The 24010-nt window shown below is 43.2% G+C and overlaps 1 protein-coding gene, 1 long non-coding RNA gene and 1 pseudogene across 8 annotated transcripts; 1 reads left to right on the top strand and 2 right to left on the bottom strand.

Moving 5' to 3' along the window:
• Positions 1-1292: 1292 nt before the first annotated feature.
• On the top strand, positions 1293-1556 carry LOC124868662. Its single transcript, XR_007038356.1, has 2 exons — positions 1293-1398; positions 1496-1556. It is a non-coding gene; the product is annotated as an uncharacterized LOC124868662 (long non-coding RNA).
• A 1267-nt stretch (positions 1557-2823) lies between these two features.
• LOC124869125 lies at positions 2824-10440 on the bottom strand (annotated as a pseudogene).
• Positions 10441-11814: 1374 nt separating this feature from the next.
• On the bottom strand, positions 11815-23841 carry sypa (synaptophysin a). 7 transcript variants are annotated; one of them, XM_047366053.1, is made up of 8 exons: positions 23580-23841; positions 18071-18136; positions 17766-17890; positions 17391-17589; positions 17118-17309; positions 13481-13693; positions 12186-12266; positions 11815-12115 (listed from the first exon to the last, which is right to left on the bottom strand). In XM_047366053.1, the coding sequence occupies exons 3-7, from the start codon at positions 17843-17845 to the stop codon at positions 12201-12203; spliced, it is 750 nt and encodes a 249-aa protein (XP_047222009.1). In that variant the 5' UTR covers positions 17846-17890; positions 18071-18136; positions 23580-23841; the 3' UTR covers positions 11815-12115; positions 12186-12200. The 7 variants fall into 7 exon arrangements, with proteins under 7 accessions (XP_047222009.1, XP_047221991.1, XP_047222000.1 ...); XM_047366035.1 differs by lacking the exon at positions 23580-23841 and adding an exon at positions 22785-22994 and having other exon boundaries at positions 17766-17926; XM_047366044.1 differs by lacking the exon at positions 23580-23841 and adding an exon at positions 22785-22990.
• Positions 23842-24010: the final 169 nt, after the last annotated feature.

A 24010-nucleotide genomic window follows, 5' to 3' on the forward strand; every position in this document is an offset into this window, starting at 1 on the left:
GCCGACCTGACTGCTGTCCAGAAGGCCACTATTGACACCCTCAAGCAAGAGGGTAAGACACAGAAAGACATTTCTGAACGAATAGGCTGTTCCCAGAGTGCTGTATCAAGGCACCTCAGTGGGAAGTCTGTGGGAAGGAAAAAGTGTGGCAGAAAACGCTGCACAACGAGAAGAGGTGACCGGACCCTGAGGAAGATTGTGGAGAAGGGCCGATTCCAGACCTTGGGGGACCTGCAGAAGCAGTGGACTGAGTCTGGAGTAGAAACATCCAGAGCCACCGTGCACAGGCGTGTGCAGGAAATGGGCTACAGGTGCCACATTCCCCAGGTCAAGCAGCTTTTGAACCAGAAACAGCGGCAGAAGCGCCTGACCTGGGCTACAGAGAAGCAGCACTGGACTGTTGCTCAGTGGTCCAAAGTACTTTTTTCAGATGAAAGCAAATTCTGCATGTCATTCAGAAATCAAGGTGCCAGAGTCTGGAGGAAGACTGGGGAGAAGGAAATGCCAAAATGCCAGAAGTCCAGTGTCAAGTACCCACAGTCAGTGATGGTCTGGGGTGCCGTGTCAGCTGCTGGTGTTGGTCCACTGTGTTTTATCAAGGGCAGGGTCAATGCAGCTAGCTATCAGGAGATTTTGGAGCACTTCATGCTTCCATCTGCTGAAAAGCTTTATGGAGATGAAGATTTCATTTTTCAGCACGACCTGGCACCTGCTCACAGTGTCAAAACCACTGGTAAATGGTTTACTGACCATGGTATCACTGTGCTCAATTGGCCTGCCAACTCTCCTGACCTGAACCCCATAGAGAATCTGTGGGATATTGTGAAGAGAACGTTGAGAGACTCAAGACCCAACACTCTGGATGAGCTAAAGGCCGCTATCGAAGCATCCTGGGCCTCCATAAGACCTCAGCAGTGCCACAGGCTGATTGCCTCCATGCCACGCCGCATTGAAGCAGTCATTTCTGCAAAAGGATTCCCGACCAAGTATTGAGTGCATAACTGTACATGATTATTTGAAGGTTGACGTTTTTTGTATTAAAAACACTTCTTTTATTGGTCGGATGAAATATGCTAATTTTGTGAGATAGGAATTTTGGGTTTTCATGAGCTGTATGCCAAAATCATCCGTATTAAGACAATAAAAGACTTGAAATATTTCAGTTAGTGTGCAATGAATCTAAAATATATCAATGTTACATTTTCATCATGACATTATGGACAATAATGAACTTTATCACAATATGCTAATATTTTGAGAAGGACCTGTACATTGAACTAACTCCTGATCTCACTAGAGCTCACTCAACAGCACCAGTGAAACCATCTGGATTACTCCGTTTTGCAAGCCTGGACCCCGAATCCCTCTACCCCTGGCGACCTGACTGCACTTTATTTAGTAAGCTGTTTTCCTGACTAAAACAGTTACCTTTCGTTAATTCTGCAACTTAATAGTTCCTTGTTTGACCAGTTCTCCTCCCCCTCTTTCCATACAGTTGGCGATTCACTCGTTCATGTTCCAGACTCACTTGCTGTAAATAAAACACCTTTTACTGACTCAGTTGTTTCCTCAGAGTGTTCTTCCGTATGTGGGTCAGATCTATTACGAAAATAATGACACACCATCCAGACCCTTCTCTCCGTTTCACCTTCCCGCCTCCCATCAGAACTTCTGAGCCATAATTTCAAAGTTCTGGCTGGGCTGTGGTCCAGATAATTATCCCAGTGGATCATTTTACACATGAAAAAAACTTGTATAACATTCTTGCAGATACAATAATATAATAGTATTCAGTTTGTTTATGTTTTTATTTCCTATTTTTTTACTGTTTCATGCAGATTACTTTAATGCGACAATATCACACAGTAGCGTTAAGAGCAGCACAACGACCTGATGGCGGAAGGCGGGGCTTCATCTATCTATCCATCCATTTGTGAATTTGGACCCGAGGAGAGTTAAAACATTCATTTTATTTCCTTTATCCCTTGTTTGCTTGTTTTCCTTCATTGACTGATTCACCCAGGGCCCCATTTCAGAAAACAAGCTCTGACTAGAAAGCACATACCCTGAGTAGACCTACTTGCCTCTGTGATACTCCGTGTTTTGGGTTTCAGAAAGCCAGGTAGCCGTTACCCTGAGTCAAGTTAGTCCTGCAACTTACTCTATGAACCAACCCTGCTCAGTAGCAGGGTTTATTGAACTAACTCTGGGTTTGGTGTACTTTCTAGCTGAGATCTGGAAGAAGGAAAGTGTCAGAAATGGCTAGGTATTTTCTGGAGGGGCCTGGAGATGCTGGAGCGCAAATACTCCTCAGACGTGATGCAGACACATAATCAGCAATGTGTAAGCCACACCTATGGAATAATGTAGTAAACAACAAATTGTAAAAGAACTTTAATTATGTTTTATATTTTAGATTCCTTATAGTAGCCGCCCTCTGTTGTGATGACTGAAATATTAACCTCTGACCTTCTCTCAATGAACCTCCGGGAAGTTCTTTCATGACTCTTTGGAAAACCATTTCAGGTGAGTACCTCATGAAGCTCATGAAGAGAACGCCAAGGGAGCAAAGCAGTAATCAGAGCAAAGGGAGGCTATTTTGTAAAAATCTAAACTATAAAATATTTAAAGTTATTTCACACTTTGTGTTTAGTACATAATTCCATGTGTTCATTCATAGTTTTGTTGCCTTTGATGAGAATCTACAATGTAAATAGTCATGAAAAAAATTAAAATAAATATATATATATATATATATATATATACAGGGGTTTTGACAATGAAACTGAAACACCTGGTTTTAGACCACAATAATTTATTAGTATGGTGTAGGGCAGGGATGTCAAAGTCAAATACACCGAGGGCCAAAAAACCAAATTTGCTACAAGCCAAGGGCCAGACTGGTTCAATGTTTATTAAAACATATTGAAATGATTGCACATAGCCTATTGAACCAAGACCTAACACAGAGTATATTATTTAATAATTAAAAGAATAAAGCAATATTTTGTGATGGATCTGTCAGTAACCTCAAGGGAAAACATTTTCAACAGGAAAACAGCAAAACATTTAATTGGTTTGAAAAACAAAGTATGTATCTTAATTTCAAGATAAATACATAAATAAAAGTGCATGCATTATAAACTGAAAATGCATTACTGTGCTGCTCTATGATCTTACTGATCATTGCTTTCAAATAGTAAAATAAGAAAATTAAAAAAATAAATCAGTTGTATTCTTTCTCATGACTCTTATCTGCAATTTTCCCTGAGTACATTCAACTGAAAAATAAATATGAATAAATAAAATATAATACAAAAATCTATGGCACACAGACAAAACAATACTTCCTTCATAGAAAAATCATATCTTGTACAAACAAATGTAAAAATGTAACTGATTTAAAAACTGAAAAATACATTACTGCTTTGTGATGCTCACTTGTCTGAGGCTGAGCCTGATACTTGGTGGTGTCTCATCTTTTGTACAAGTTCATCAATGTTCGGGGTTAGGCTCTGAGCTGAGGAAATCCTCAGGATTGAGTGAAGGTGATTATCAGTAAGACGGCTCCTGTGTGATGTTTAGATTAGCTTCATTAAAGAGAAAAGTTGTTCACACAGGTATGTGCTGCCAAACATAAAGCGTCTGAGCAGCCTGGAAGCGCAACTGGGGCATTGTGTCTGGGATGAAACGTGCAAACTCAGCAACACCCACTCTCTCATATTTTTCCTTCAGTGTGTCATTGCACTGGAGCTCAATCAACTCCATTTGTAGATTTGGTGGTGTGCTTTCTACATCGACTGCAAAGGGATTGCTGAGCAGTTCAAACCTGCTTTTTTGGGCTTCAAAGTCAGCAAATCGGTGTTGGAAGTTGGCGGCAAGTATGTTGAGTTTATCAGCAAACTGTGCACTTGGGAACACAGCGAAAGAGAGCTTCTCTTTCATGGTCTGGCAACTGGAAAAGTGGCTCAAGTTTTCTTTCCTCATCTGCGTCTCCCTCAGACTCAGCTTGGTTTTAAAGGCCTTCACTGTACTGTACATTTCAGAGATAACACGTCCCTGTCCCTGCAGCTGCAGATTCATCACATTCAGATGGCTCGTGATGTCGCAGAGAAACGCCATTTCACACAGGAAAGTTTCATCTTGGAGCTCTGTTGTGTCTTTCCCCTTGCTTTCTATGAACAGACAGATCTCCTCACGCAGCTCAAAACATCTTTGCAGCACCTTTCCCCGGCTTAGCCATCGCACCTCTGTGTGATACGGTAAGTCACCATACTCTGTATCTAACTCGCACAGAAATGCCTTGAACTGGCGGTGATTTAAACCTTTGGCTCAGATGATGTGAACTGCTCGCGTTATGGTGCTCATTACATGTTCCATTTTCAAGGCTTTGCCACACAACGACTCTTGGTGTATGATGCAGTGATAAGCTGTCAGCTCATCTGTGACGTTTTCCTCCCACATCCTCTCACGCATCCTTGCCACCAATCCAGTCCTGTGTCCACACATTGCGGGTGCTCCGTCTGTGGTTAATCCCACAAGTTTTTCCCAAGGCAGCCCCATCTCATTTACACATCTGGATACCTCTTCATACAAATCCTGTCCTGTAGTTGTGCCATGTATAGGACGTAATGCCAAAAACTCTTCTGTTATGCTCAGGCTGGAGTGGACGAAAATTGACAGCTGGGCAATGTCAGATGTGTCCGTGCTCTCATCCACAGCAAGAGAATATGCAATGAAATCTTTTCCCTTACTCACAAGTTGTTCTTTTATATTGGTGAAAAGCTGGTCTACACGTTCAGCAACGGTGTTTCTGCTCAAGCTCACATTTGAGAATAGTTGTCTTTTGTCTGGGCACACTGCGTCACAAACTTTAAGCATACAGTTTTTGATAAACTCTCCTTCTGTAAAGGGCCGGGCTGATTTTGCGACCTCTTTTGCCACAATAAAGCTAGCCTTGACAGCAGCCTCACTTTGTGATTTGGCATATGTGAACATAGCCTGCCTGGACTTAAGGCCTTGTTTTAATTCTTCCACCTTCTGTAGCCTTTGTTCCGTGTCCATATTCTTGTCTTTGTCTGTGTGTTTCTGAGAAGTTTGATAGTGCCTTCTTAGATTATATTCTTTCATTACAGCCAAACTTTCTCCACACAGAAGACACACAGGTTTCCCTTTTACCTCTGTGAACATGTACTCTGCCTCCCACCTGGCTTGAAAGCCACCTGGCTTTCAAGCCAGGTGGGACCAAAAAGTCATTATTTCGGGCTTGCGAAACAGCTTTTTCAATATCTACGCAAATGGTTCTCGTTTTGTGTTCTAAAGACCAAAAAGTCATTCTTTCCATTTTTGAGGAAAGTTGATCTCTGCTGTGATTGCTGATGAACAATGAAGCCGCTTGTGCGTGCTACAGTGACTTTGCGGACTACCGTTGCATTGTGGGGAATGTAGTGTTGGTGCGTGCAAAACTCCAGCGGGCGGCTGTGTCCTGCGGGCCGGTTCTAATAGTAATTAAATATCATCCAGGGGGCCATAGAGAATTAATTCACGGGCTGGATTCGGCCCGCGGGCCTTGACTTTGACATATGTGGTGTAGGGCCTCCTTTTGCAGCCAATACAGCATCAATTCATCTTGGGAATGACATATACAAGTCCTGCACAGTGGTCAGAGGGATTTTAAGCCATTCGTCTTGCAGGATAGTGGCCAGGTCACTACGTGATACTGGTGGAGGAAAATGTTTCCTGACTCGCTCCTCCAAAACACCCCAAAGTGGCTCAATAATATTTAGATCTGGTGACTGTGCAGGCCATGGGAGATGTTCAACTTCACTTTCATGTTCATCTAACCAATCTTTCACCAGTCTTGCTGTGTGTATTGGTGCATTGTCATCCTGATACACGGCACCGCCTTCAGGATACAGTGTTTGAACCATTGGATGCACATGGTCCTCAAGAATGGTTCGGTCGTCCTTGGCAGTGACGCGCCCATCTAGCACAAGTATTGGGCCAAGGGAATGCCATGATATGGCAGCCCAAACCATCACTGATCCACCCCCATGCTTCACTCTGGGCATGCAACAGTCTGGGTGGTACGCTTCTTTGGGGCTTCTCCACACCGTAACTCTCCTGGATGTGGGGAAAACAGTAAAGGTGGACTCATCAGAGAACAATACATGTTTCACATTGTCCACAGCCCAAGATTTGCGCTCCTTGCACCATTGAAACCAACGTTTGGCATTGGCATGAGTGACCAAAGGTTTGGCTATAGCAGCCCGGCCGTGTATATTGACCCTGTGGAGCTCCTGACGGACAGTTCTGGTGGAAACAGGAGAGTTGAGGTGCACATTTAATTCTGCCGTGATTTGGGCAGCCGTGGTTTTATGTTTTTTGGATACAATCTGGGTTAGCACCCGAACATCCCTTTCAGACAGCTTCCTCTTGCGTCCACAGTTAATCCTGTTGGATGTGGTTCGTCCTTCTTGGTGGTATGCTGACATTACCATGGATACCGTGGCTCTTGATACATCACAAAGACTTGCTGTCTTGGTCACAGATGCGCCAGCAAGACGTGCACCAACAATTTGCCCTCTTTTGAACTCTGGTATGTCATCCATAATGTTGTGTGCATTTCAATATTTTGAGTAAAACTGTGCTCTTACCCTGCTAATTGAACCTTCACACTCTGCTCTTACTGGTGCAATGTGCAATCAATGAAGACTGGCTACCAGGCTGGTCCAATTTAGCCATGAAACCTCCCAAACTAAAATGACAGGTGTTTCACTTTCATTGTCCAATCCCTGTATGTATGTGTATATATATATATATATATATATATCAATATATATATATATATTGATATATATATATCATTATATATATATATAATGATATATATATATATATATATCAATATATATATATATATATATATATATTGATATATATATATATATATCAATATATATATATATATATCAATATATATATATATATTGATATATATATATCATTATATATATATATAATCGATATTTGTTAAAATCCCCACTAAAGACAATAGTCCTTTCATTTCACTGAGGGTTCTTTATTGCCTGCCAGTGTAAATCTAGTAGTTATTGATATTTTGTTCAAACACATAAAATCCTCCACCTCTGTGGGGACCTCACCCACATTTAACTGATGCTCTAGCCATTGGATTTAGTGTTTTCTGCAGCTGCATTTTTTAGCTATTCCTTTCTAATTCCATGTTTCTATGTTTCCTTGAAGGTACACCTCATACAGGTGTTTCACAGGAAGCTTTATGGACAGAAAATATCTGTTTCAGTTGCATGTCTCCTCTATTTAATATTAAGTCTTGAGCCAACCTTTAACCTCTGACACATCATTAATTGCACATATTGAATATATCCAGTGAATGCTGTGTAATTCAGCAGGTAAAGGTTAAACAGAACAATAGCTTCTAAAGGGACCTGACCCGATTTAACTGGGTTTTTATATTTCATCTTGATTTCCTGCTATGTCCTTTTTGTGCCTGCTGGGCTGCACCTAGACACACATTTATTGCACACACACACTTTATTCAGTTTTTGGACATTGAATTAGTGTCGTGTCGAGAATTTAACTTTAATTCTCTGTCTAATCACACTCATGCGTTGACTTGGTCTCTGCCTCGCTAACTCTGTTTGGCAGCAGGAACAGTTTTGCTTTTCTTCTGAAATATGTGCCAATGTTCTCCATATGACATCATCAACATTTCTGATTCCATCGGTGAGACTTCAAGGCTTCTAACTTGCTCACGTTGCCATGGTGAGGGCTTCTTATTTACTCGCGCTTGTGCTGAACTCAGGGTTAACTTGACTCAGAGTTGAGTAACCCGAGCTTCACCCCATGTTCTGAAACCGAAAACCCACAGCATGATAGAGTGGAGTAGGTCTACTTGGGGCTTGTTGACCCTGCTTCCTGAAACAGGCCTCTGGTCATCAAAATGTTCATCTTTTAACTCTGATCATTTTTAATATCTATATTTATTTGTGTGTTCCTGGTCTGTGTTGCTGATTTTCTTCCTTGGATCCGTTCAGGTCCCGATCCGTCTGTTCAGTCCGGTCAATAAACACAGTCACTGAGACCATCATCGATTATGATTTATTGAAACCTTTCACTAAAGAAACAATAGGGAGGGGCGGTCTCCATGGCAACAAGTCACACAAACACACATGATTACTGTCAACACCATTGCCATGGTTACTGATTCTGGGCAGAATTTAATATCACAGGAAGTTACATCACAGAGGCTAAGAGGAGAGCCATGATGGAGAACAACTGAGGAAGAGGAGGAGGTAAAAGGATGAAGAGTGAAAATGATGCATAGGTGAGGAAGAGGAAAAAAAGCATATGACTGATGAGGTATCGACTGGAAATAATTTCACACATAGGAAACAGGAACCAGAATCACACTAATCTTCATTCAACTTCAAATGAAAACACTTCATCATACGAAGGAAGATACCAATGCCAGAAACAGCTTCCCTGTCAAAAAAAACAACCCAAGAAGAAGAAGAGGAAGAAGCATCACCATGTTTTTAGGAGAACGTTCCAGAGAGATTTCTGATTGGCTTAGAAGAAATGTCCATCTGAAGGTTAAAACTCCTAACTTTCCCTTCAGGAGGAAGGAAAAACATGAGGACATCAATAAGACATTATGTCTCAACATGAAGATGCTTTATTTCATTCATCCTGTCCTTGGAGCACTTACTTACTTAATTTATTTGATATGGACATGACATATACAATGGGCAACCAGATGTTCTGCTTAGGTTTGTTAGCACTAGCACTAGTTTTCAACACCATTCCATAGGGGCTTTTAGGACAAGATCACAAATCTGAACTGAACTGTTCATGGCCACTTCATAAACTTTTACTGATTGATTTCAGCTAAAAACCCATTTCAAGCAGCTCACTGCAAAACCTGAGAAAAGGTTCTACGGTCCCCAAACCCTGGACTCCGGTCCAAATCCGGACCGCAAACCATTTTCTTATTTACTAAGTTGATAGACATTTCACTCCTGTCGGCTGCTGCGTCTGACTTTTGAACAGGCGCGACGGGCAGCTATGTGGGTCAGTGATGTTCTGGTCCACACTCCCAGCCAGCTGATGGCGGTAATGCAACAACCACCAGAAAACGACAAAAGAAGAAGCTATGCGGGTCCTTGCTCGATGTAGGCAGCGCGGCACCACTCCACTCGGTACGGTACCGGTTGTGTTTCTACTGAGTCACTGACGGCTGGAGCTATGGCAGCTACAGCTGTTAGGGTACTAGCTTGGGAGCTCACGCTTGCTGACAGTACAATGTCTTGGTGAGTAAAAGACGACGGCTTTGTCAGAAATACGTAAAGTGGATTATGAAAATCACACATTTAAAGATGAATGGACAGACGCAAACGCTTTCGTTTGACCTCCGTAGGGTGTAAGGTCAGCCTGCCTTATATGTTCTGAATCAGCTGGACTTTTAAGGAGTGGAAATCTAAAGAGACATTAAGAAACCAAACATAAGAACTTCAACCGAAGCCATCAACCTGGGTCTGACTGTAGGAGAAGGAGAACAAATGAACTGAGGGACAGCATGAGTAGCTGGATCCTTCGAAGGCCATATTTGCAATGTTTTTAGTGTGGGAATATAACTGTGTAGACGTGAAATATCTGCTTGATTTATCAAGACATCGCTTAATATCAAACGTGCTCCGATGTGTTCGGAGTTGTCCGCTGCCGCCGTAGTAACTGCCGCCTTGCCTTGCCAGCCTTCGCGGCCGTGAGGCAAGACCGTGCCAATCCGCAGCTGCTCACTTCCGGCCTCCGTGGTTTTAGCGGTCGACGAAGGACCCGGCCCACATAGACCGAGTCCTTCGAAGGATCCAGCCCCTGAATTGGGACATACCCGATAATATCTTAACAGTGAGCATAGAGGGTTCACTGAGAGGACCGTGGAGTTCAGGAAAACACAAACAGCCTTTCACTGACTGGGAGATGATTAAAGGGTGCCTGGAAGCTGTGGCAGAAACACTTTTAGATGCAAAAGAAGGACAAAAACGTCAAGAAAAGGTTCAGCAAATAGCCCTGCCTGCCACAAGCACAAGGAGAGCAGAACTGTTCTACCAAGATGTTCTGACCCAGCTAGACGGAGCCATTCAAAGCATCTAATATTGGTGCTTAAACTGAATTGCTCTATTCTGTTCAGCAGATCATTTCATGGGCAGATGAATAATTGATCAGTAGTTAAAAAAACAAAACCTCTAGTGTTAATTAAACGGTAAATACAAATAAAAGAAAATATATTTGTTAGTTGATTTAAAATGTTCAGTGTTTGGATGATGGAGGTAGTGGACCTCCTGCTAGTTTAGTAGGGGAACCCTGTGCTAAAGGATGGAGCCGCTGCCTGAAACCCAGCATCCTCCAAGAAACAGGACCGGACCTGAGGAAGAATTCATCTGTGGCACAATAAACTGGTTGCTGTAGTGATTCCCTCCTTTTCTGGGATCTACAAGGAGCAGTCTTTATGAGACCGGCAGACAGAACCACCAACAAGAACTTAAGCTTCAGTTACTGTGTGGAAACTAAAAGTAGTGACATTCTTGAGCATTTTGGTATCCTCACATGTAGATGGTTATGGGTTTGCTGTGTTTCCTGTAGGAGTTCTAACAGGTTAAACAGAAACTTCAGGTCCAGTTTCTATAGAACCATCCAGAACTGAAATCTAATGGAAGGGGATTGTGGGCGTGTCTCTCTGCACTCTGGGCTCTGATTGATCAGAAAACTGCCAGTCCAACAGCAGCAGGAGACACCCTGGCTGGAAAGAGACTGAAATATCTACGATTGGATGGAGAAAGATGAGGCAGTGGACATGAAAGGAGGTTCTGAAGATTTCACCAGGTCAGAACCATCATTAAACTCCAAGTTAAACATTCTATGGAAACATTTGAGAAAAATCCTAAAACTTAAACTGTGATCGGTGGAAAAACTGAAAGAGAAATCAGAATTCTAACTGGGTCAGGTAGAGGCCAACCTTCTGTGACCCGTTTAAACTTAGAATCATGGTTCTGATGGAAGTGATGGTCTAAATAAGACTGGGATTATCACTGCTGAAACTGAGATCCTTTTAATTGTCAATGTGAGGGAAATTGTTTTGCAGGTTTTTGGTACCATCAGTAAAAGCAAACTGTTCCAGGTTAATGTTGACCTGGGTGGAGGCTGATCAGCCACTAGGGTTTACCAATCAGAGCAGAGTAGGGTTATGATGAGAGACTGCTGGATGTGGATTTCTTTGGTTGCATTCTGCTTGTATGTCTGTATTTCTAACAGGGTTTCAAGGAAAACTCCCACTCAGTAACTGTGTCACAGCTGAAGTAAATCACGTGGACATTTGGACCTTCAGGTGGACGTTTGGACCTTCAGGCGGACATTTATCCAGCAGGAATGTAATAGATAACACAGCTCATTAATTACTCATAGTGGCAGGAAGCTATTTTTGGTCTAGTTTCCATGGGCGCCACCATGTCTGCGTTCAGACTGCGTTCACTACAAGTCCAGAATGACATCACTTCCTGTGTGGTTATTTACATGCAGCAAGACAAACAGCTGGGAGACAATGCTGGTGGACGGGCAGATTGTTGTTTTTTATCCAGATTGTTGTTTGGGTTTTATTTGAATCTGATTGTTGAACCCAGTCTGAACAGCATCATGATTGGCAGCTGAGAATCTGGTTTTGGGGGTGGGGCTTATTGCAACAACAAATCCTGGGGTCCAGTAGGAAACAAGAAGAAAGGCTTGAGATGATATTGTATATTTGTTCAAATTGATATCTATACAACACAAACATACATTCTGTCCACAGATACAGACCCGAATATGAAGATCAACATTGCCACTGGGTTCTACTCAGCACTGCTTGTTCAAGTTTTGGGTTTCTCATTTAGACTCTTTTTGTCATTTACACACTGATTTACTGCAGTGGACATGTATCCCAAACCCCAGACACCCACCCCACCCAGTAATGCCGCAGACAGACAGGAGTGTTGCACTGTGGGTAGGTTGCAGGCGACCCACTATTGGTCCACTCCGGTGCTTCCTGTGAAGGAGAAAGATGATGACGTATTCACAACATCCAGCCTTCACTGTGAAACATCAGCTGGACTCACCTGCTTCCTGTCACCTCACATCTGATTGGAGAAAGAGGTGGGTGCCCCCTGCTGGCCGTAGCCTTGACCATACTCTGTATCCTGGAGACAGAAACAGCAGAGTGAGCCACAGCTTCAGGTTACCCTCTGAACAGATGGTCTATTGCATCAAAGATATTCAGATCACCATCACACATCTGCAGCACATTTGTCTAGTGGACATCCATGGTGGGAATCTCCTGTTCCACCACATCCCAAAGGTTCTCTGTTGGACTGAGATGTGGTGACTGTGGAGGCCAGTAAACTCAATGTTAGGGTCAAGAACCCAGATCATTTGTGTGTTGTTAGATGGAGCATTATCCTGCTCAAAGGAACCATCAACAACCATGTCCCACTCAAAGTTAAATCCCCTTTCTTCTGCATTCTGATGCTCACTTTGACCCTTAGCATGTTCTCCTTACCATGGCTAGATGACTAAATGCATTGGGTTGCCGCCATGTGATTGGCTAATTCACCATTTGCGTTAACAGAACTTGAACAGATGTACCTAATAAGGTCACCGGTGAGTGTGAAGCTTCTGAGTTCTCATTTACAGCCTTGCAGAGCAGGAGGAATCACTATCAGACTTTATGTCAGCTCATTAGCAGACCAACAGCATGGTGGAGGAGGTGAAGGGCTTTTCTGAGCAGAACCTTCAGGTCCACCTGTGATGAAACTGCTTTGCATCCTGAAGGCTAATGAAGGGTGTCCGAGGGTGGTATGAGGTTTATTGGTGAGTTGCTGAAGCTGCATGAAGCTTCCTATGTGCAACAAGAATATTATAATTTCATTGAAGCACTGCCAGCCACCCTGGGTTTGACAGTTACAGTATTTCTAGACATGAGCGTCATCAGCCACACTTCATGTTCTCCATGACCAGACCACACTAGTGAGCCGTAGCAGGACCTGCATCATGGATATGCTTTCACTATGGTTCACCCAGCATCTTGACCAGCTGCTACCATGATGCTGACAAACTGCCATGATACTGGAAACCCCTCAGCCAACTTCAACACTGTGTCACTTCCACATTCTGGCTGAGTGTTTACATTGGAGCTAGGACATTGATGAAAATGATCTGTAGTTGCCGCGGGACTCAGTTCTACATGTTTTTAGGTGGTAGAAATGGCCTTTAGGGGTTGCCTGGACATCAGTTCTGAGTGGTTGGAGAATAAAGGTCTTAAATATCTCTGTAGATTTATTAGATACTTGAATGCCCCGCCCCCCACACACTTGGTCCTAGTTCTGTTTTGGCAGTTACCTGCTCATTGGCTCACCTGGTTGTATCCTTGCTGGTTGTATTCAGGTTGATAACCTCCCTGGTTGCTGGCGTATGGGTCTGGTTCGTATGCCCCCTGCTGGCTGTAGGCATCGGGCGCAGGTTTACCCTGAGGAGGCGGACCTCGCATGAAAGGAGCGATGATCCCTGTCTCCTTAAAGACGAACCAGAGGTTTCCGACCCACAGGACCAGATTAATAAAACCAAATGCCTGCAAAGAAACACAGCTTACAGGTTCCTCATTACTTCAGTAATGAAGAAAAACTTTGTAAAAGATTCTGTGGAAGAACTGTAGGAGGAAATTGATCCGGAGAGTGGAGTCTATTTCCTATAATGAGGATTCTCTACTCTGATTGGTCAACTCCAGTGGCCGGATCAGGCATCGTTCATCTCCTTGGACAGTGTTAGTACATTACCTGAGGAAAGGAGGAGTCATCGGAAATTTGAAGAGCTTCAGAATTATACCATAAAAAAAAACTTATCTGATATAATGTAGATATATAGAATGTAGTCATATAATGAAGCTTTTTGATGTAACACTTTGTGCCATGTGATACATCCAAAATAACAATGTCAGGAGTTTTCTGGTATAGATTACCATAGCAACCACTGCCTTTCTGCATCTAATTCGCTTGAAACTCAGTTTCTCTTAACACTGGTGAACGCATCCCTCACTGCATAACCCATCCATGAGGATTATTCTAGAGCGCGCAGATTGTTTACCAGGATAGAAATGTAAAGAGACCAACAAGAGGTCCCAGGATGTTGGATTAGACGGGAGGCATGTTTACTGAATTCATTTGAAACTGTTGTTTTGTGACTTATGTTCCCTTAAATCCTCATTATTTAAGGAGGCGCACAGTGTACAGCATTTATTTTAAACCTAAAGTACATCTTTCTGTAATAAAAACAGCACATGTTCTGTTCTGAGGACTCCTCTAAACTGTCTGTCTGTGCATTATTACTGTAGCCTGTTGTCAATGTTGGGGTTTATTTGGGACTGTCCTTATACACTCACCGGCCGCTTTATTAGGTACACCTGTCCACCTTTTCACGCACAACCATCTCTATGGTTTACAGAGAATGGTCTGAAAAAGAGAAAATATCCAGTGAGCGGCAGTTCTGTGGGCGCAAATGCCTTGTTGATGCCAGAGGTCAGAGGAGAATAGCCAGACTGGTTCCAGCTGATAGAAAGGCAACAGTATCTCAAATAACCACTCGTTACAACCAAGGCATGCAGAAGAGCATCTCTGAACGCACAACACGTCAAACCTTGAGGTGGATGGGCTACAGCAGCAGGAGACCACACCGGGTGCCACTCCTGTCAACTAAGAACAGGAAACTGAGGCTACAATTCACACAGATTCACCAAAATTGGACAATAGAAGATTGGAAAAACGTTGCCTGGTCTGATGAGTCTCGATTTCTGCTGCGACATTCGGATGGTCGGGTCAGAATTTGGTGTCAAGCATGGATCCATCCTGCCTTGTATCAACGGTTTAGGGTGGTGGTGTAATGGTGTGGGGGATATTTTTCTTTCCTTAGTACCAATTGACCATCGTGTCAACACCACAGCCTACCTGAGTATTGTTGCTGACCATGTCCATCCCTTTATGACCACAGTGTACCCATCTTCTGATGGTTACTTCCAGCAGGACAACGCGCCATGTCATAAAGCACGAATCATCTCAGACTGGTTTCTTGAACATGACTATGAGTTCACTGGAATCAAATGACCTCCACAGTCACCAGATCTCAGACCAATAGAGCACCTTTAGGATGTGGTGGAACAGGAGATTCTCATCATGGATGTTCAGCCGACAAATCTGCAGCATCTGTGTGATGCTATCATGTCAATATGGACCAAACTCTCTGAGGAATGTTTCCAGTACTTTGTTGAATCTATGCCACCAAGGATTAAGGCAGTTCTGAAGGCAAAAGGGGGTCCAACCCGGCACTAGCAAGGTGTACCTAATAAAGAGGCCGGTGAGTATAGGTCTCAACACTATAAATTAGATCGTTTAACAGAGTTTCCCATCAGATTGTATTTATTTATAAATCTATGAAAATATATGTTACAATAACATTTTCAACCCGATGTTTTTACCAGTGCATCCCTGTGTTTCCTTCAGATGCTTCATTTACTGGATTTTTCCAATATTTTCAGATTTTCTTCTTATTTCAATCAGGCCCGTATTCACAGAGAACCCTGAGACTAAAAGTAGCTCTTAGTGACGTCATTCTAAGAAAAGTCTAAGAATTTTCCCTCAGTTAGATAAAAGTTATTCATGAAGCATCTTCAGAGAGCCTCCTCCTAACGTGAGGAGATGTTCAGAGCAGTGAGGAGGACCTTTAGTGAACCTAAGAGTGTCTGAAGCAGAGAAGATGGAGGAAAGACAGAGAGAAAGGAGAGATCTTCTCCTCCAATGAACAACAGTGATTGAATAAAACGCTACCAGCTCCATGGTGCAGAGATCCACCTCCTAAACAGTCGAGTCAATGAGAACAGAAACTTCTAGAACAATCATATAATTATTAATATAGAGATAAGATTAACTTTATCATCCCTCTAGGAGGAAATGAAATAGTTTCAGCAGCAGGACAGGTTAAAGGTCAACCTCTAGTAAGATGATACTAGGAAGGATCAATAAATACTAGAAACAATAATTAATAACCATGAATAAAAAGGGAACAAAAAGTTCTCTGGTGCTGCTATCTCCTCTCTAGCTTCTGAATGCAGCAGGAACCAGAACTGCTCACATTCCAGGCTGGTGCTGAAAGCAGAGGGAACGACGCATTGATCTACTGGGAATGTCTGTTGGTTCCCACCGTGATCCCAGAACCAAATCTACCTTTAACACTCCTCTCTTCTCCTCCACCAGAGGACATTTGACCAAACTAAACCTCATTCAACAAGAAGATCACAGTAAAATGCTGAATATGAACATGAAATGACTTAATATGAAATAGATGCAGCATGAAAACAACCAGCATGGAGAGTAAACGTAATAATAAATCATAATAATGATAATCATGTAAATAAGCTACGTTCAAACATGTTGATGCTGTGTGACATTAATTTAATTTTGCTAAGTTTCATCATCATCATTTAAACATTTTTGAATCCAGTCTAAATTCTATCAGTTAATTTCTCTCCATTGGTTACTGGGAGCGCACTTGTTTTTTTGTGTCGTTTTTAACAACCAATCACAGCTCTTAGAAGACAGCATCACACCTAGTAATGGGGTCAACCATACCTACTAACTAAGAAGAGTTTCTGTCGTCTCCTCGGAGTTGCTCTCAGCAGAGAACTGAATCACTCTGAAGCTGGGAGTCCTAGGCAGGAATGTTTAGGCTAAGATAGGAGCTCTCTCAGAAACTCTGAGGAGCTTTGGGAATACACGCCCTGATGTTTTTACAGCCTCAGAATGAAAATGAGAACTAATCTCCTCGCCCCCCCATACACATTGTGAGGAAAGGGGTTTCTGTTTTGGGTGGAAACACACTGGGTACTAGGGAGCAGACCAGACTGAAAATATATTTATTTACTTTTGTTGGATGAAGGATATTTAGAAAACTGCAGATTCTGGAGTCAGTTCCTTGTTTCACAAAGACTCAGCCTAACTCAGTCTTACCACAGAGGTGTTGAGTCCAGACATGACCGGGTCATGGACTTCACGGCAGGTGTTCCCTTTCTCATCACAGGCATTGATCAAGGTGATGACCTTATTCGGATCAGTCGCCGTCTTCACGTCGGATAGACCTTTGGCCCAAGCTGCTGAACTCACCAACCACATGAAGGCAAAAACTCCTGTCACTCCTAGATCCTAAAACAGCACCAACAGGGACTCTCAGAGTGTGAACAACATCTCTCATATGTTATCTGGGCGGCCACATGATGCACCTACAATCAGTGGCCCCTTGTTGTTTTCCTTGTACTTCTCATAGAAGAAGATGTAAATGCTGAGAGCCGCTGTGGAGTAGAGGAAGGCGAAGACTCCAATGGTGACAAAGAACTCCGCCGAGGAGGAGTAGTCGCCAACCAGGAAGATGCGCTTCGTGTTCCTCTCCTTACAAGTGGGGGCATCAAAGTACACCTGGTGAAGTCTAACAGAAGAAGAGTCAGTCAGTGATGATGAAGAGCAAACAGGGGCAGCAACATGGAGACAAACAAGTTCTGATTGGTCTATTTTAATTCGGGGTTTTTGCCAAGTGAAATAATTCACAAACTTTGAATGTTCTTCCATCAGCACGCTCAGACATTTAAAGAGAAATGTTCGGACCTGAATGGATACTCGAACTGCACTTCTATTCCGAGGTTGCTCTCCGTCCGGTTCTTACACTCCATTGCCATCTTGAACATCCCAGAATAACTGCCACAGGTTGAGAAGGCAAAGATGGCGAAGAACTGGTGCGAGATGGAGAAGATATCACAGTCATGGAGCTGAGAAAGATGAGACTCCACAGATGAGTTGACGCAGGAACTAAAAGTCCCAGCATCTGCTAGACGCTAAATTTCACCAGCGAGACAGAAACCTTATCATCACATGTGAGGAGACAGAACCTGTGTGTGTTCTGAAGAACTCACCCATTCCAAGACCTTGATGAAGCCCAGAGGAACCTTCAGGACCCTGAATTGCCCCTGGGCCACAAGCTGCGGAAGCAAACAGAGACACAGTGGTTAATAAACAGCACAAAAACAGACAGACATGCCAGCTCAGCTTGTTTTCTGTCAGCAGGTGTATGAGCCGGCTGAAAGTGGGAGGAGCCCAGAAATGAATTTGAGACTGACTGAAATCAAAGTCCCAGAAATCTAAATCTGGCCAAAAGTTGGCTTTGGGTCATAACAAGAGCCATGTAGGTCAGAAGCAGCCTGGCTCGGTTGGATCAGAACCATTCATATCTAACAAAATCAGAAGCAGACTGATCTGGCTAAAATAAAATCTGACTGACCCAGACTAGACAGAACCAGATGAATGCTGGTGCTAGTGGTTTACAGACCTGATGGTGATGTGTTGAGGAACACCTCAGATCTCAACTTTTACACAAACCTCATTACGTCTAGCTCAGCTCAACTTCAGATGGGCTCAAAGAAACCTGTTATCCTGTACCCTCTGACTATAAGAACCTGTTCTGCTGCTAAAGTCTGAAGCTGGTTGGTGGAAAGGCTGTCAGCAAGGTCCAAGTATTTCCTGGATCAGCGATGTCATTTTACTTGTTTAGGAACTCAAGAAGCTTTTGAAGTAATCCTGAATTATTTCATGATTAATCACACCTTTAAATAGGGATTAATGTGTAACACTGTGAAAAGCAAACCAGTTGGTTCTTCCATAGAAAGATGCCATGAAGGAAACCTTGAAGGATGGAAACTGGTCTCAGTTGCTGATAGAAACGGGTCTCGGACAGTGCTGGTCCTGGTGTTTGCTGATAGAAATGGGTCTCGGACTCTGCTGGTCCTGGTGTTTGCTGATAGAAACGGGTCTCGGACTCTGCTGGTCCTGGTGTTTGCTGATAGAAACGGGTCTCGGACTCTGCTGGTCCTGGTGTTTGCTGATAGAAACGGGTCTCGGACTCTGATGGTCCTGGTCTTTCATGATAGAAACGGGTCTCGGACAGTGCTGGTCCTGGTGTTTGCTGATAGAAAGGGGTCTCGGACTCAGATGGTCCTGGTCTTTCATGATAGAAACTGGTCTCACACTGTGCTGGTCCTGGTCTTTTCTGATAGAAACGGATCTCGGACTCTGCTGGTCCTGGTGTTTGCTGATAGAAACGGGTCTCGGACTCTGATGGTCCTGGTCTTTCGTGATAGAAACGGGTCTCGGACAGTGCTGGTCCTGGTGTTTGCTGATAGAAACGGGTCTTGGACTCAGATGGTCCTGGTCTTTCATGATAGAAACTGGTCTCACACTGTGCTGGTCCTGGTCATTTCTGATAGAAACGGGTCTCGGACTCTGCTGGTCCTGGTGTTTGCTGATAGAAACGGGTCTCGGACTCTGCTGGTCCTGGTGTTTGCTGATAGAAACGGGTCTCGGACTCAGATGGTCCTGGTCTTTCATGATAGAAACTGGTCTCACACTGTGCTGGTCCTGGTCTTTTCTGATAGAAACGGGTCTCGGACTCTGATGGTCCTGGTGTTTGCTGATAGAAACGGGTCTCGGACTCAGATGGTCCTGGTCTTTCATGATAGAAACTGGTCTCACACTGTGCTGGTCCTGGTCTTTTCTGATAGAAACGGGTCTCGGACTCTGCTGGTCCTGGTGTTTGCTGATAGAAACGGGTCTCGGACTCAGATGGTCCTGGTCTTTCATGATAGAAACTGGTCTCACACTGTGCTGGTCCTGGTCTTTTCTGATAGAAACGGGTCTCGGACAGTGCTGGTCCTGGTGTTTGCTGATAGAAACGGGTCTTGGACTCAGATGGTCCTGGTCTTTCATGATAGAAACTGGTCTCACACTGTGCTGGTCCAGGTCTTTTCTGATAGAAACGGGTCTTGGACTCTGCTGGTCCTGGTGTTTGCTGATAGAAACGGGTCTCGGACTCTGATGGTCCTGGTCTTTCATGATAGAAACGGGTCTCGGACAGTGCTGGTCCTGGTCTTTTCTGATAGAAACGGGTCTCGGACTCTGATGGTTCTGGTCTTTTCAATTCAATTCAATTCAGTTTATTTCTATAGCTCCAATTCACAAGACATGTTGTCTCAAGGTTCTTCACAACAGTCAGGTTCATACATTCCAATTAATCGTAACCATTGAACAGTTCAGTCAGATTCAGTTATTTATTCAAATTGGATAAAAAGTTTTTCTATCTAAGGAAACCCAGCAGATTGCATCCAGTCAGTGACTTGCAGCATTCACTCCTCCTGGATGAGCATGTAGAGACAGTGGACAGTCACTGGCGTTGACTTTGCAGCAATCCCTCATACTGAGCAATAGATGGTCCTGGTCTTTTCTGATAGAAGCAGGTCTTGGACTCAGCTAGTCCTGGTGTTTAATGAATAGAAAAAAGTTTTCAGTATTTCTTCAGAACCAAAACTGGCTGATTTGGACCTCCAACTGATTAATTGGTCCATCTCTAGCTTATCCAGTTCTCAGGCCTTCCTCTTTCTCCGTGTGATCCTTTCTCGGGCAGGTAGGCTGGTCTTCATTGGTAGTTTTCAGACTCTCACTGTCTGTCACAGTGCATGAGATTCTTCTTCTGTTTCTGCTCCACCCACAGAGTTGGTAAACCCCGACCATGTGCAGCACAGTCAGCTTCTGGTTCTGATTATCATATGGTGTTTAGGACAAAAACCTGCTAAACATAGACAGTAATGGTAGTTGGATTACAGCAGTAATAATCCCTGTCCTGTTTGGACCTCCATATGTCAGCCATCCTTTCCATCAGAACCGTCATTCAAAGTTTAACTGGGTCACAAAAGCTGGACTCTATTTGACTTACTTATCATTTAGTTCCCTTTTTCGGTTTTTCTGAAATCACAGTTTAAGTTTCAGGATTTTTCTCAGATTTTCCTACAGAATGTTTAGTTTAGAGTGTGATGATGATTCTGACCCGGTAACATATTCAAAACTTTTAGATTTAATCTCCTTTCATGGTGACGGGCAAGTTTCTGTCTCCTTCCAGCCAGGCCCCAGGTTTCATCTGTTACAGTACAGACGTAGATCACCTCTGTTTTGGATCTTTGTGTTCCAGTTCACAGATGGCCTCATATGATCCAGATAATTCGGAGTCAGATCCTGGAATCAATCATCCAGAGCAAAGACAAGTGATGAAGATCTAGAAGCTAACAGTACTACTTCCTGCTGCATTGTGCATCTCTTCATCATCCTTCCTTTATCTATGAATTCATCCTTGTAGTTTTTTATTCTTCTTCCTCTGGTGTCTATTGATGGCTGGAAAACTGGTTATTATCGCCACCCTTCTCAGTTCATTCAGAAGAAAATAAACTGTTTTTTAAACAAGACCAGATTCTGCAACAAAATAGAACCTGAAATTACAATATTAATAAAATAAAATTACAAGAAAGAATTGTGAGATAAATAAGATCATAATTTCGCCTGGGAGACAAATTAGATCAATGTTTGATTTCTCTGAAGCTTTGGATTTCCTCCAATGGTGAACCAGTGTTCATCCATCACTCTGAGGATCCAGATGTCCAGACGAAGCAGCTTACCTGTTAAGGTGAGAGCTGACAGCTGTTTTCATCACTTTATTTATGAAGCTGCTTCCTGCTTGATGAGACCAGCTGGAAGCAGGAAGCGATGATTACATCACACTGAGGGAAAATGACTGAGGAACCATGAAGATCCAACACATCTGCTTCCTTCAGTTCTCCCTGATTAAAGCTAATCCGATGGTGTCAGAACCAGGCACTCAGCTGGTTGCTATGGTGATTTCCATAGAACTCGGACCACTAACAGTCACTGTGCGTGCCTACGGTGCTTTCTGTAGGAGATCTGACAAGTTAAACAGAACCTTCAGGTCTAGTTTGTATAGAATCATATTAAGCTGAAATCTAATGTGAGCGAATCTCAGTCAACAAACGCCCAACCTCCTGATGGTTCTGATGGAAAGGATGGCAGAGAGATGGAGGTCCAAACAGGACAGGGTTTATCATTACAACTCCCCTTGTTGTTTATGGGGAAATGTTTCAACAGTTTTCAAGAATTTTTCCAGATTCTCATTGTTGGCTGTTCCTGGCTGAGTCAGACCTTCTGGAGAAGAAAATCAAGAAACACCCTGCTTCATTGGTTCTGGCCTGGTTCCCTTAAATCAGAACAAATTGTGCCTCGTATCAGCTAAACAGCCAATCCTCCAGAAAACTGACTCAGGTCCTGCAGGGAACTGATTTGAAACTTGTCCTCATCTCCAGCTGTTCCTGAGGAAGATGAGAAGAACCCAAAACGTCCCCTTAGTTACTGGGAAACATCTACCAGAACCCAGAGATTCGGATCGAAATGAAACAACATCAGCGCCGAGCGATGATGTTCATCAGCAGCAACAGAGAGGAAGATTCCTCCTCTTCCTCCCCCAGCTGCCATTTTACAACCACACACACAAAGCCGCGCACCTTGATTTCACTTCATTCCCGCAGAAAAATTCCTGATTCAGATGATTTTCCTGCAGACAGGAATAAAACCAGAACCAAGCCAACAGAAACACCCGAATACTGGTCCGGGACCCGAGCTTAGGCTCATAACTGCATCAGTGCAAAAGAGGACACAAACAAAACGCCCCCGAGCCGAAACCGAACCCCGACCGGACAGACCGAGCCTAAATAAGAGTAGGATGCTTCGATTCTGTACCTTATTTACGACGTCCATCCTGCTGCCTGGAGAGGAGAGATGGAGGGATGGAGAGGAGGAGGAGGAGGAGGAGGGCGTGCTTTGCGTCAATTAGTCTTTATTTACGATCAGAGAGGCGATAAACAACAACAAACAATATGGAGAGAGGGAGCGTAATAACGCTTTCATTTCAATGTTTTTAAATGTATTAAAATTTAGACAAAAACACAATGGGGGGGGGGGGGGGGGGGGGGGGGGGGGGGTTGTAGTAGGAGCGGATGACGACGATGATGATAATGATGATGGCGATACGTCATGTGACCCGGAAAGTAACGCAAACAAAAGAAATACAGTATCTAAGTCTATGAATTATAACGTTTATTATTATTATCAGACTTTAATGTTCAGTTGCTTCATCCTGTTTTTATTCCTAAATCATTATTATTTAAATTAAATTATGTTGTACTGTTATTTTCTTGATTCAATTAATATTTTTAATGTATTCATTTCAGTATGATTTTTTTAACATTATATATTGGTTGAGATTTAGTGTTGAAACTTGATGTAAGTAAAGTGATCTTTATTTAATCCCTATTGCGTCTGTGCGTATATATATATATATATATATATATATATATATATATATATATATATATATATATATATATATATATATATATATATATATATATTCCCCATGATTCCCTAGGCCAACATTTCTTTTTCTAAGTTTTTCAGTAGCTGTAGATCAGAACAACCCAAACAAACATAAATGAATCAGTCTGTAAAAGACTGAAACTCTGCATTACTGCGAACCTGCTTGGTTCTCAGCAGACAGGAAGATGGTTGGTTCCTGCAGGGTGTTCTTTGCTTTAACCACAAGGGGGCGCTTCAGCTGTTGAAGGAAACTCCATCACAGTGGAAAACTCTCAGAGACTGGATCTTGACTTGCTGTTTCCTAACAGGAAACAACCTTACCCGCCGGTAATGGACCACAGACTGAAGCTGGAACGGTAGCGGGAGACGAGCCGCTGCTGTTCCGTATCTCAGGTCCCGGCAGCCGTGGAATAAACTGACCTGAGAGCAGCTGTCGCCAGGCTCAGGTAGGAATAACACGTCACACCGACAGTTAGAACCGGTCCTGGATCAGTAAATCAATTCGACCGTATTACTTCCTGGATACGAGTTTCCCTAGGCTTCAAAGCTCTATCTCCGGTTCCATGGTGCGCTATGACGTTATCCCGTCC

Source organism: Girardinichthys multiradiatus, chromosome 1 (genome assembly GCF_021462225.1).
Source record: "Girardinichthys multiradiatus isolate DD_20200921_A chromosome 1, DD_fGirMul_XY1, whole genome shotgun sequence".
Lineage (NCBI taxonomy): Eukaryota > Metazoa > Chordata > Actinopteri > Cyprinodontiformes > Goodeidae > Girardinichthys > Girardinichthys multiradiatus.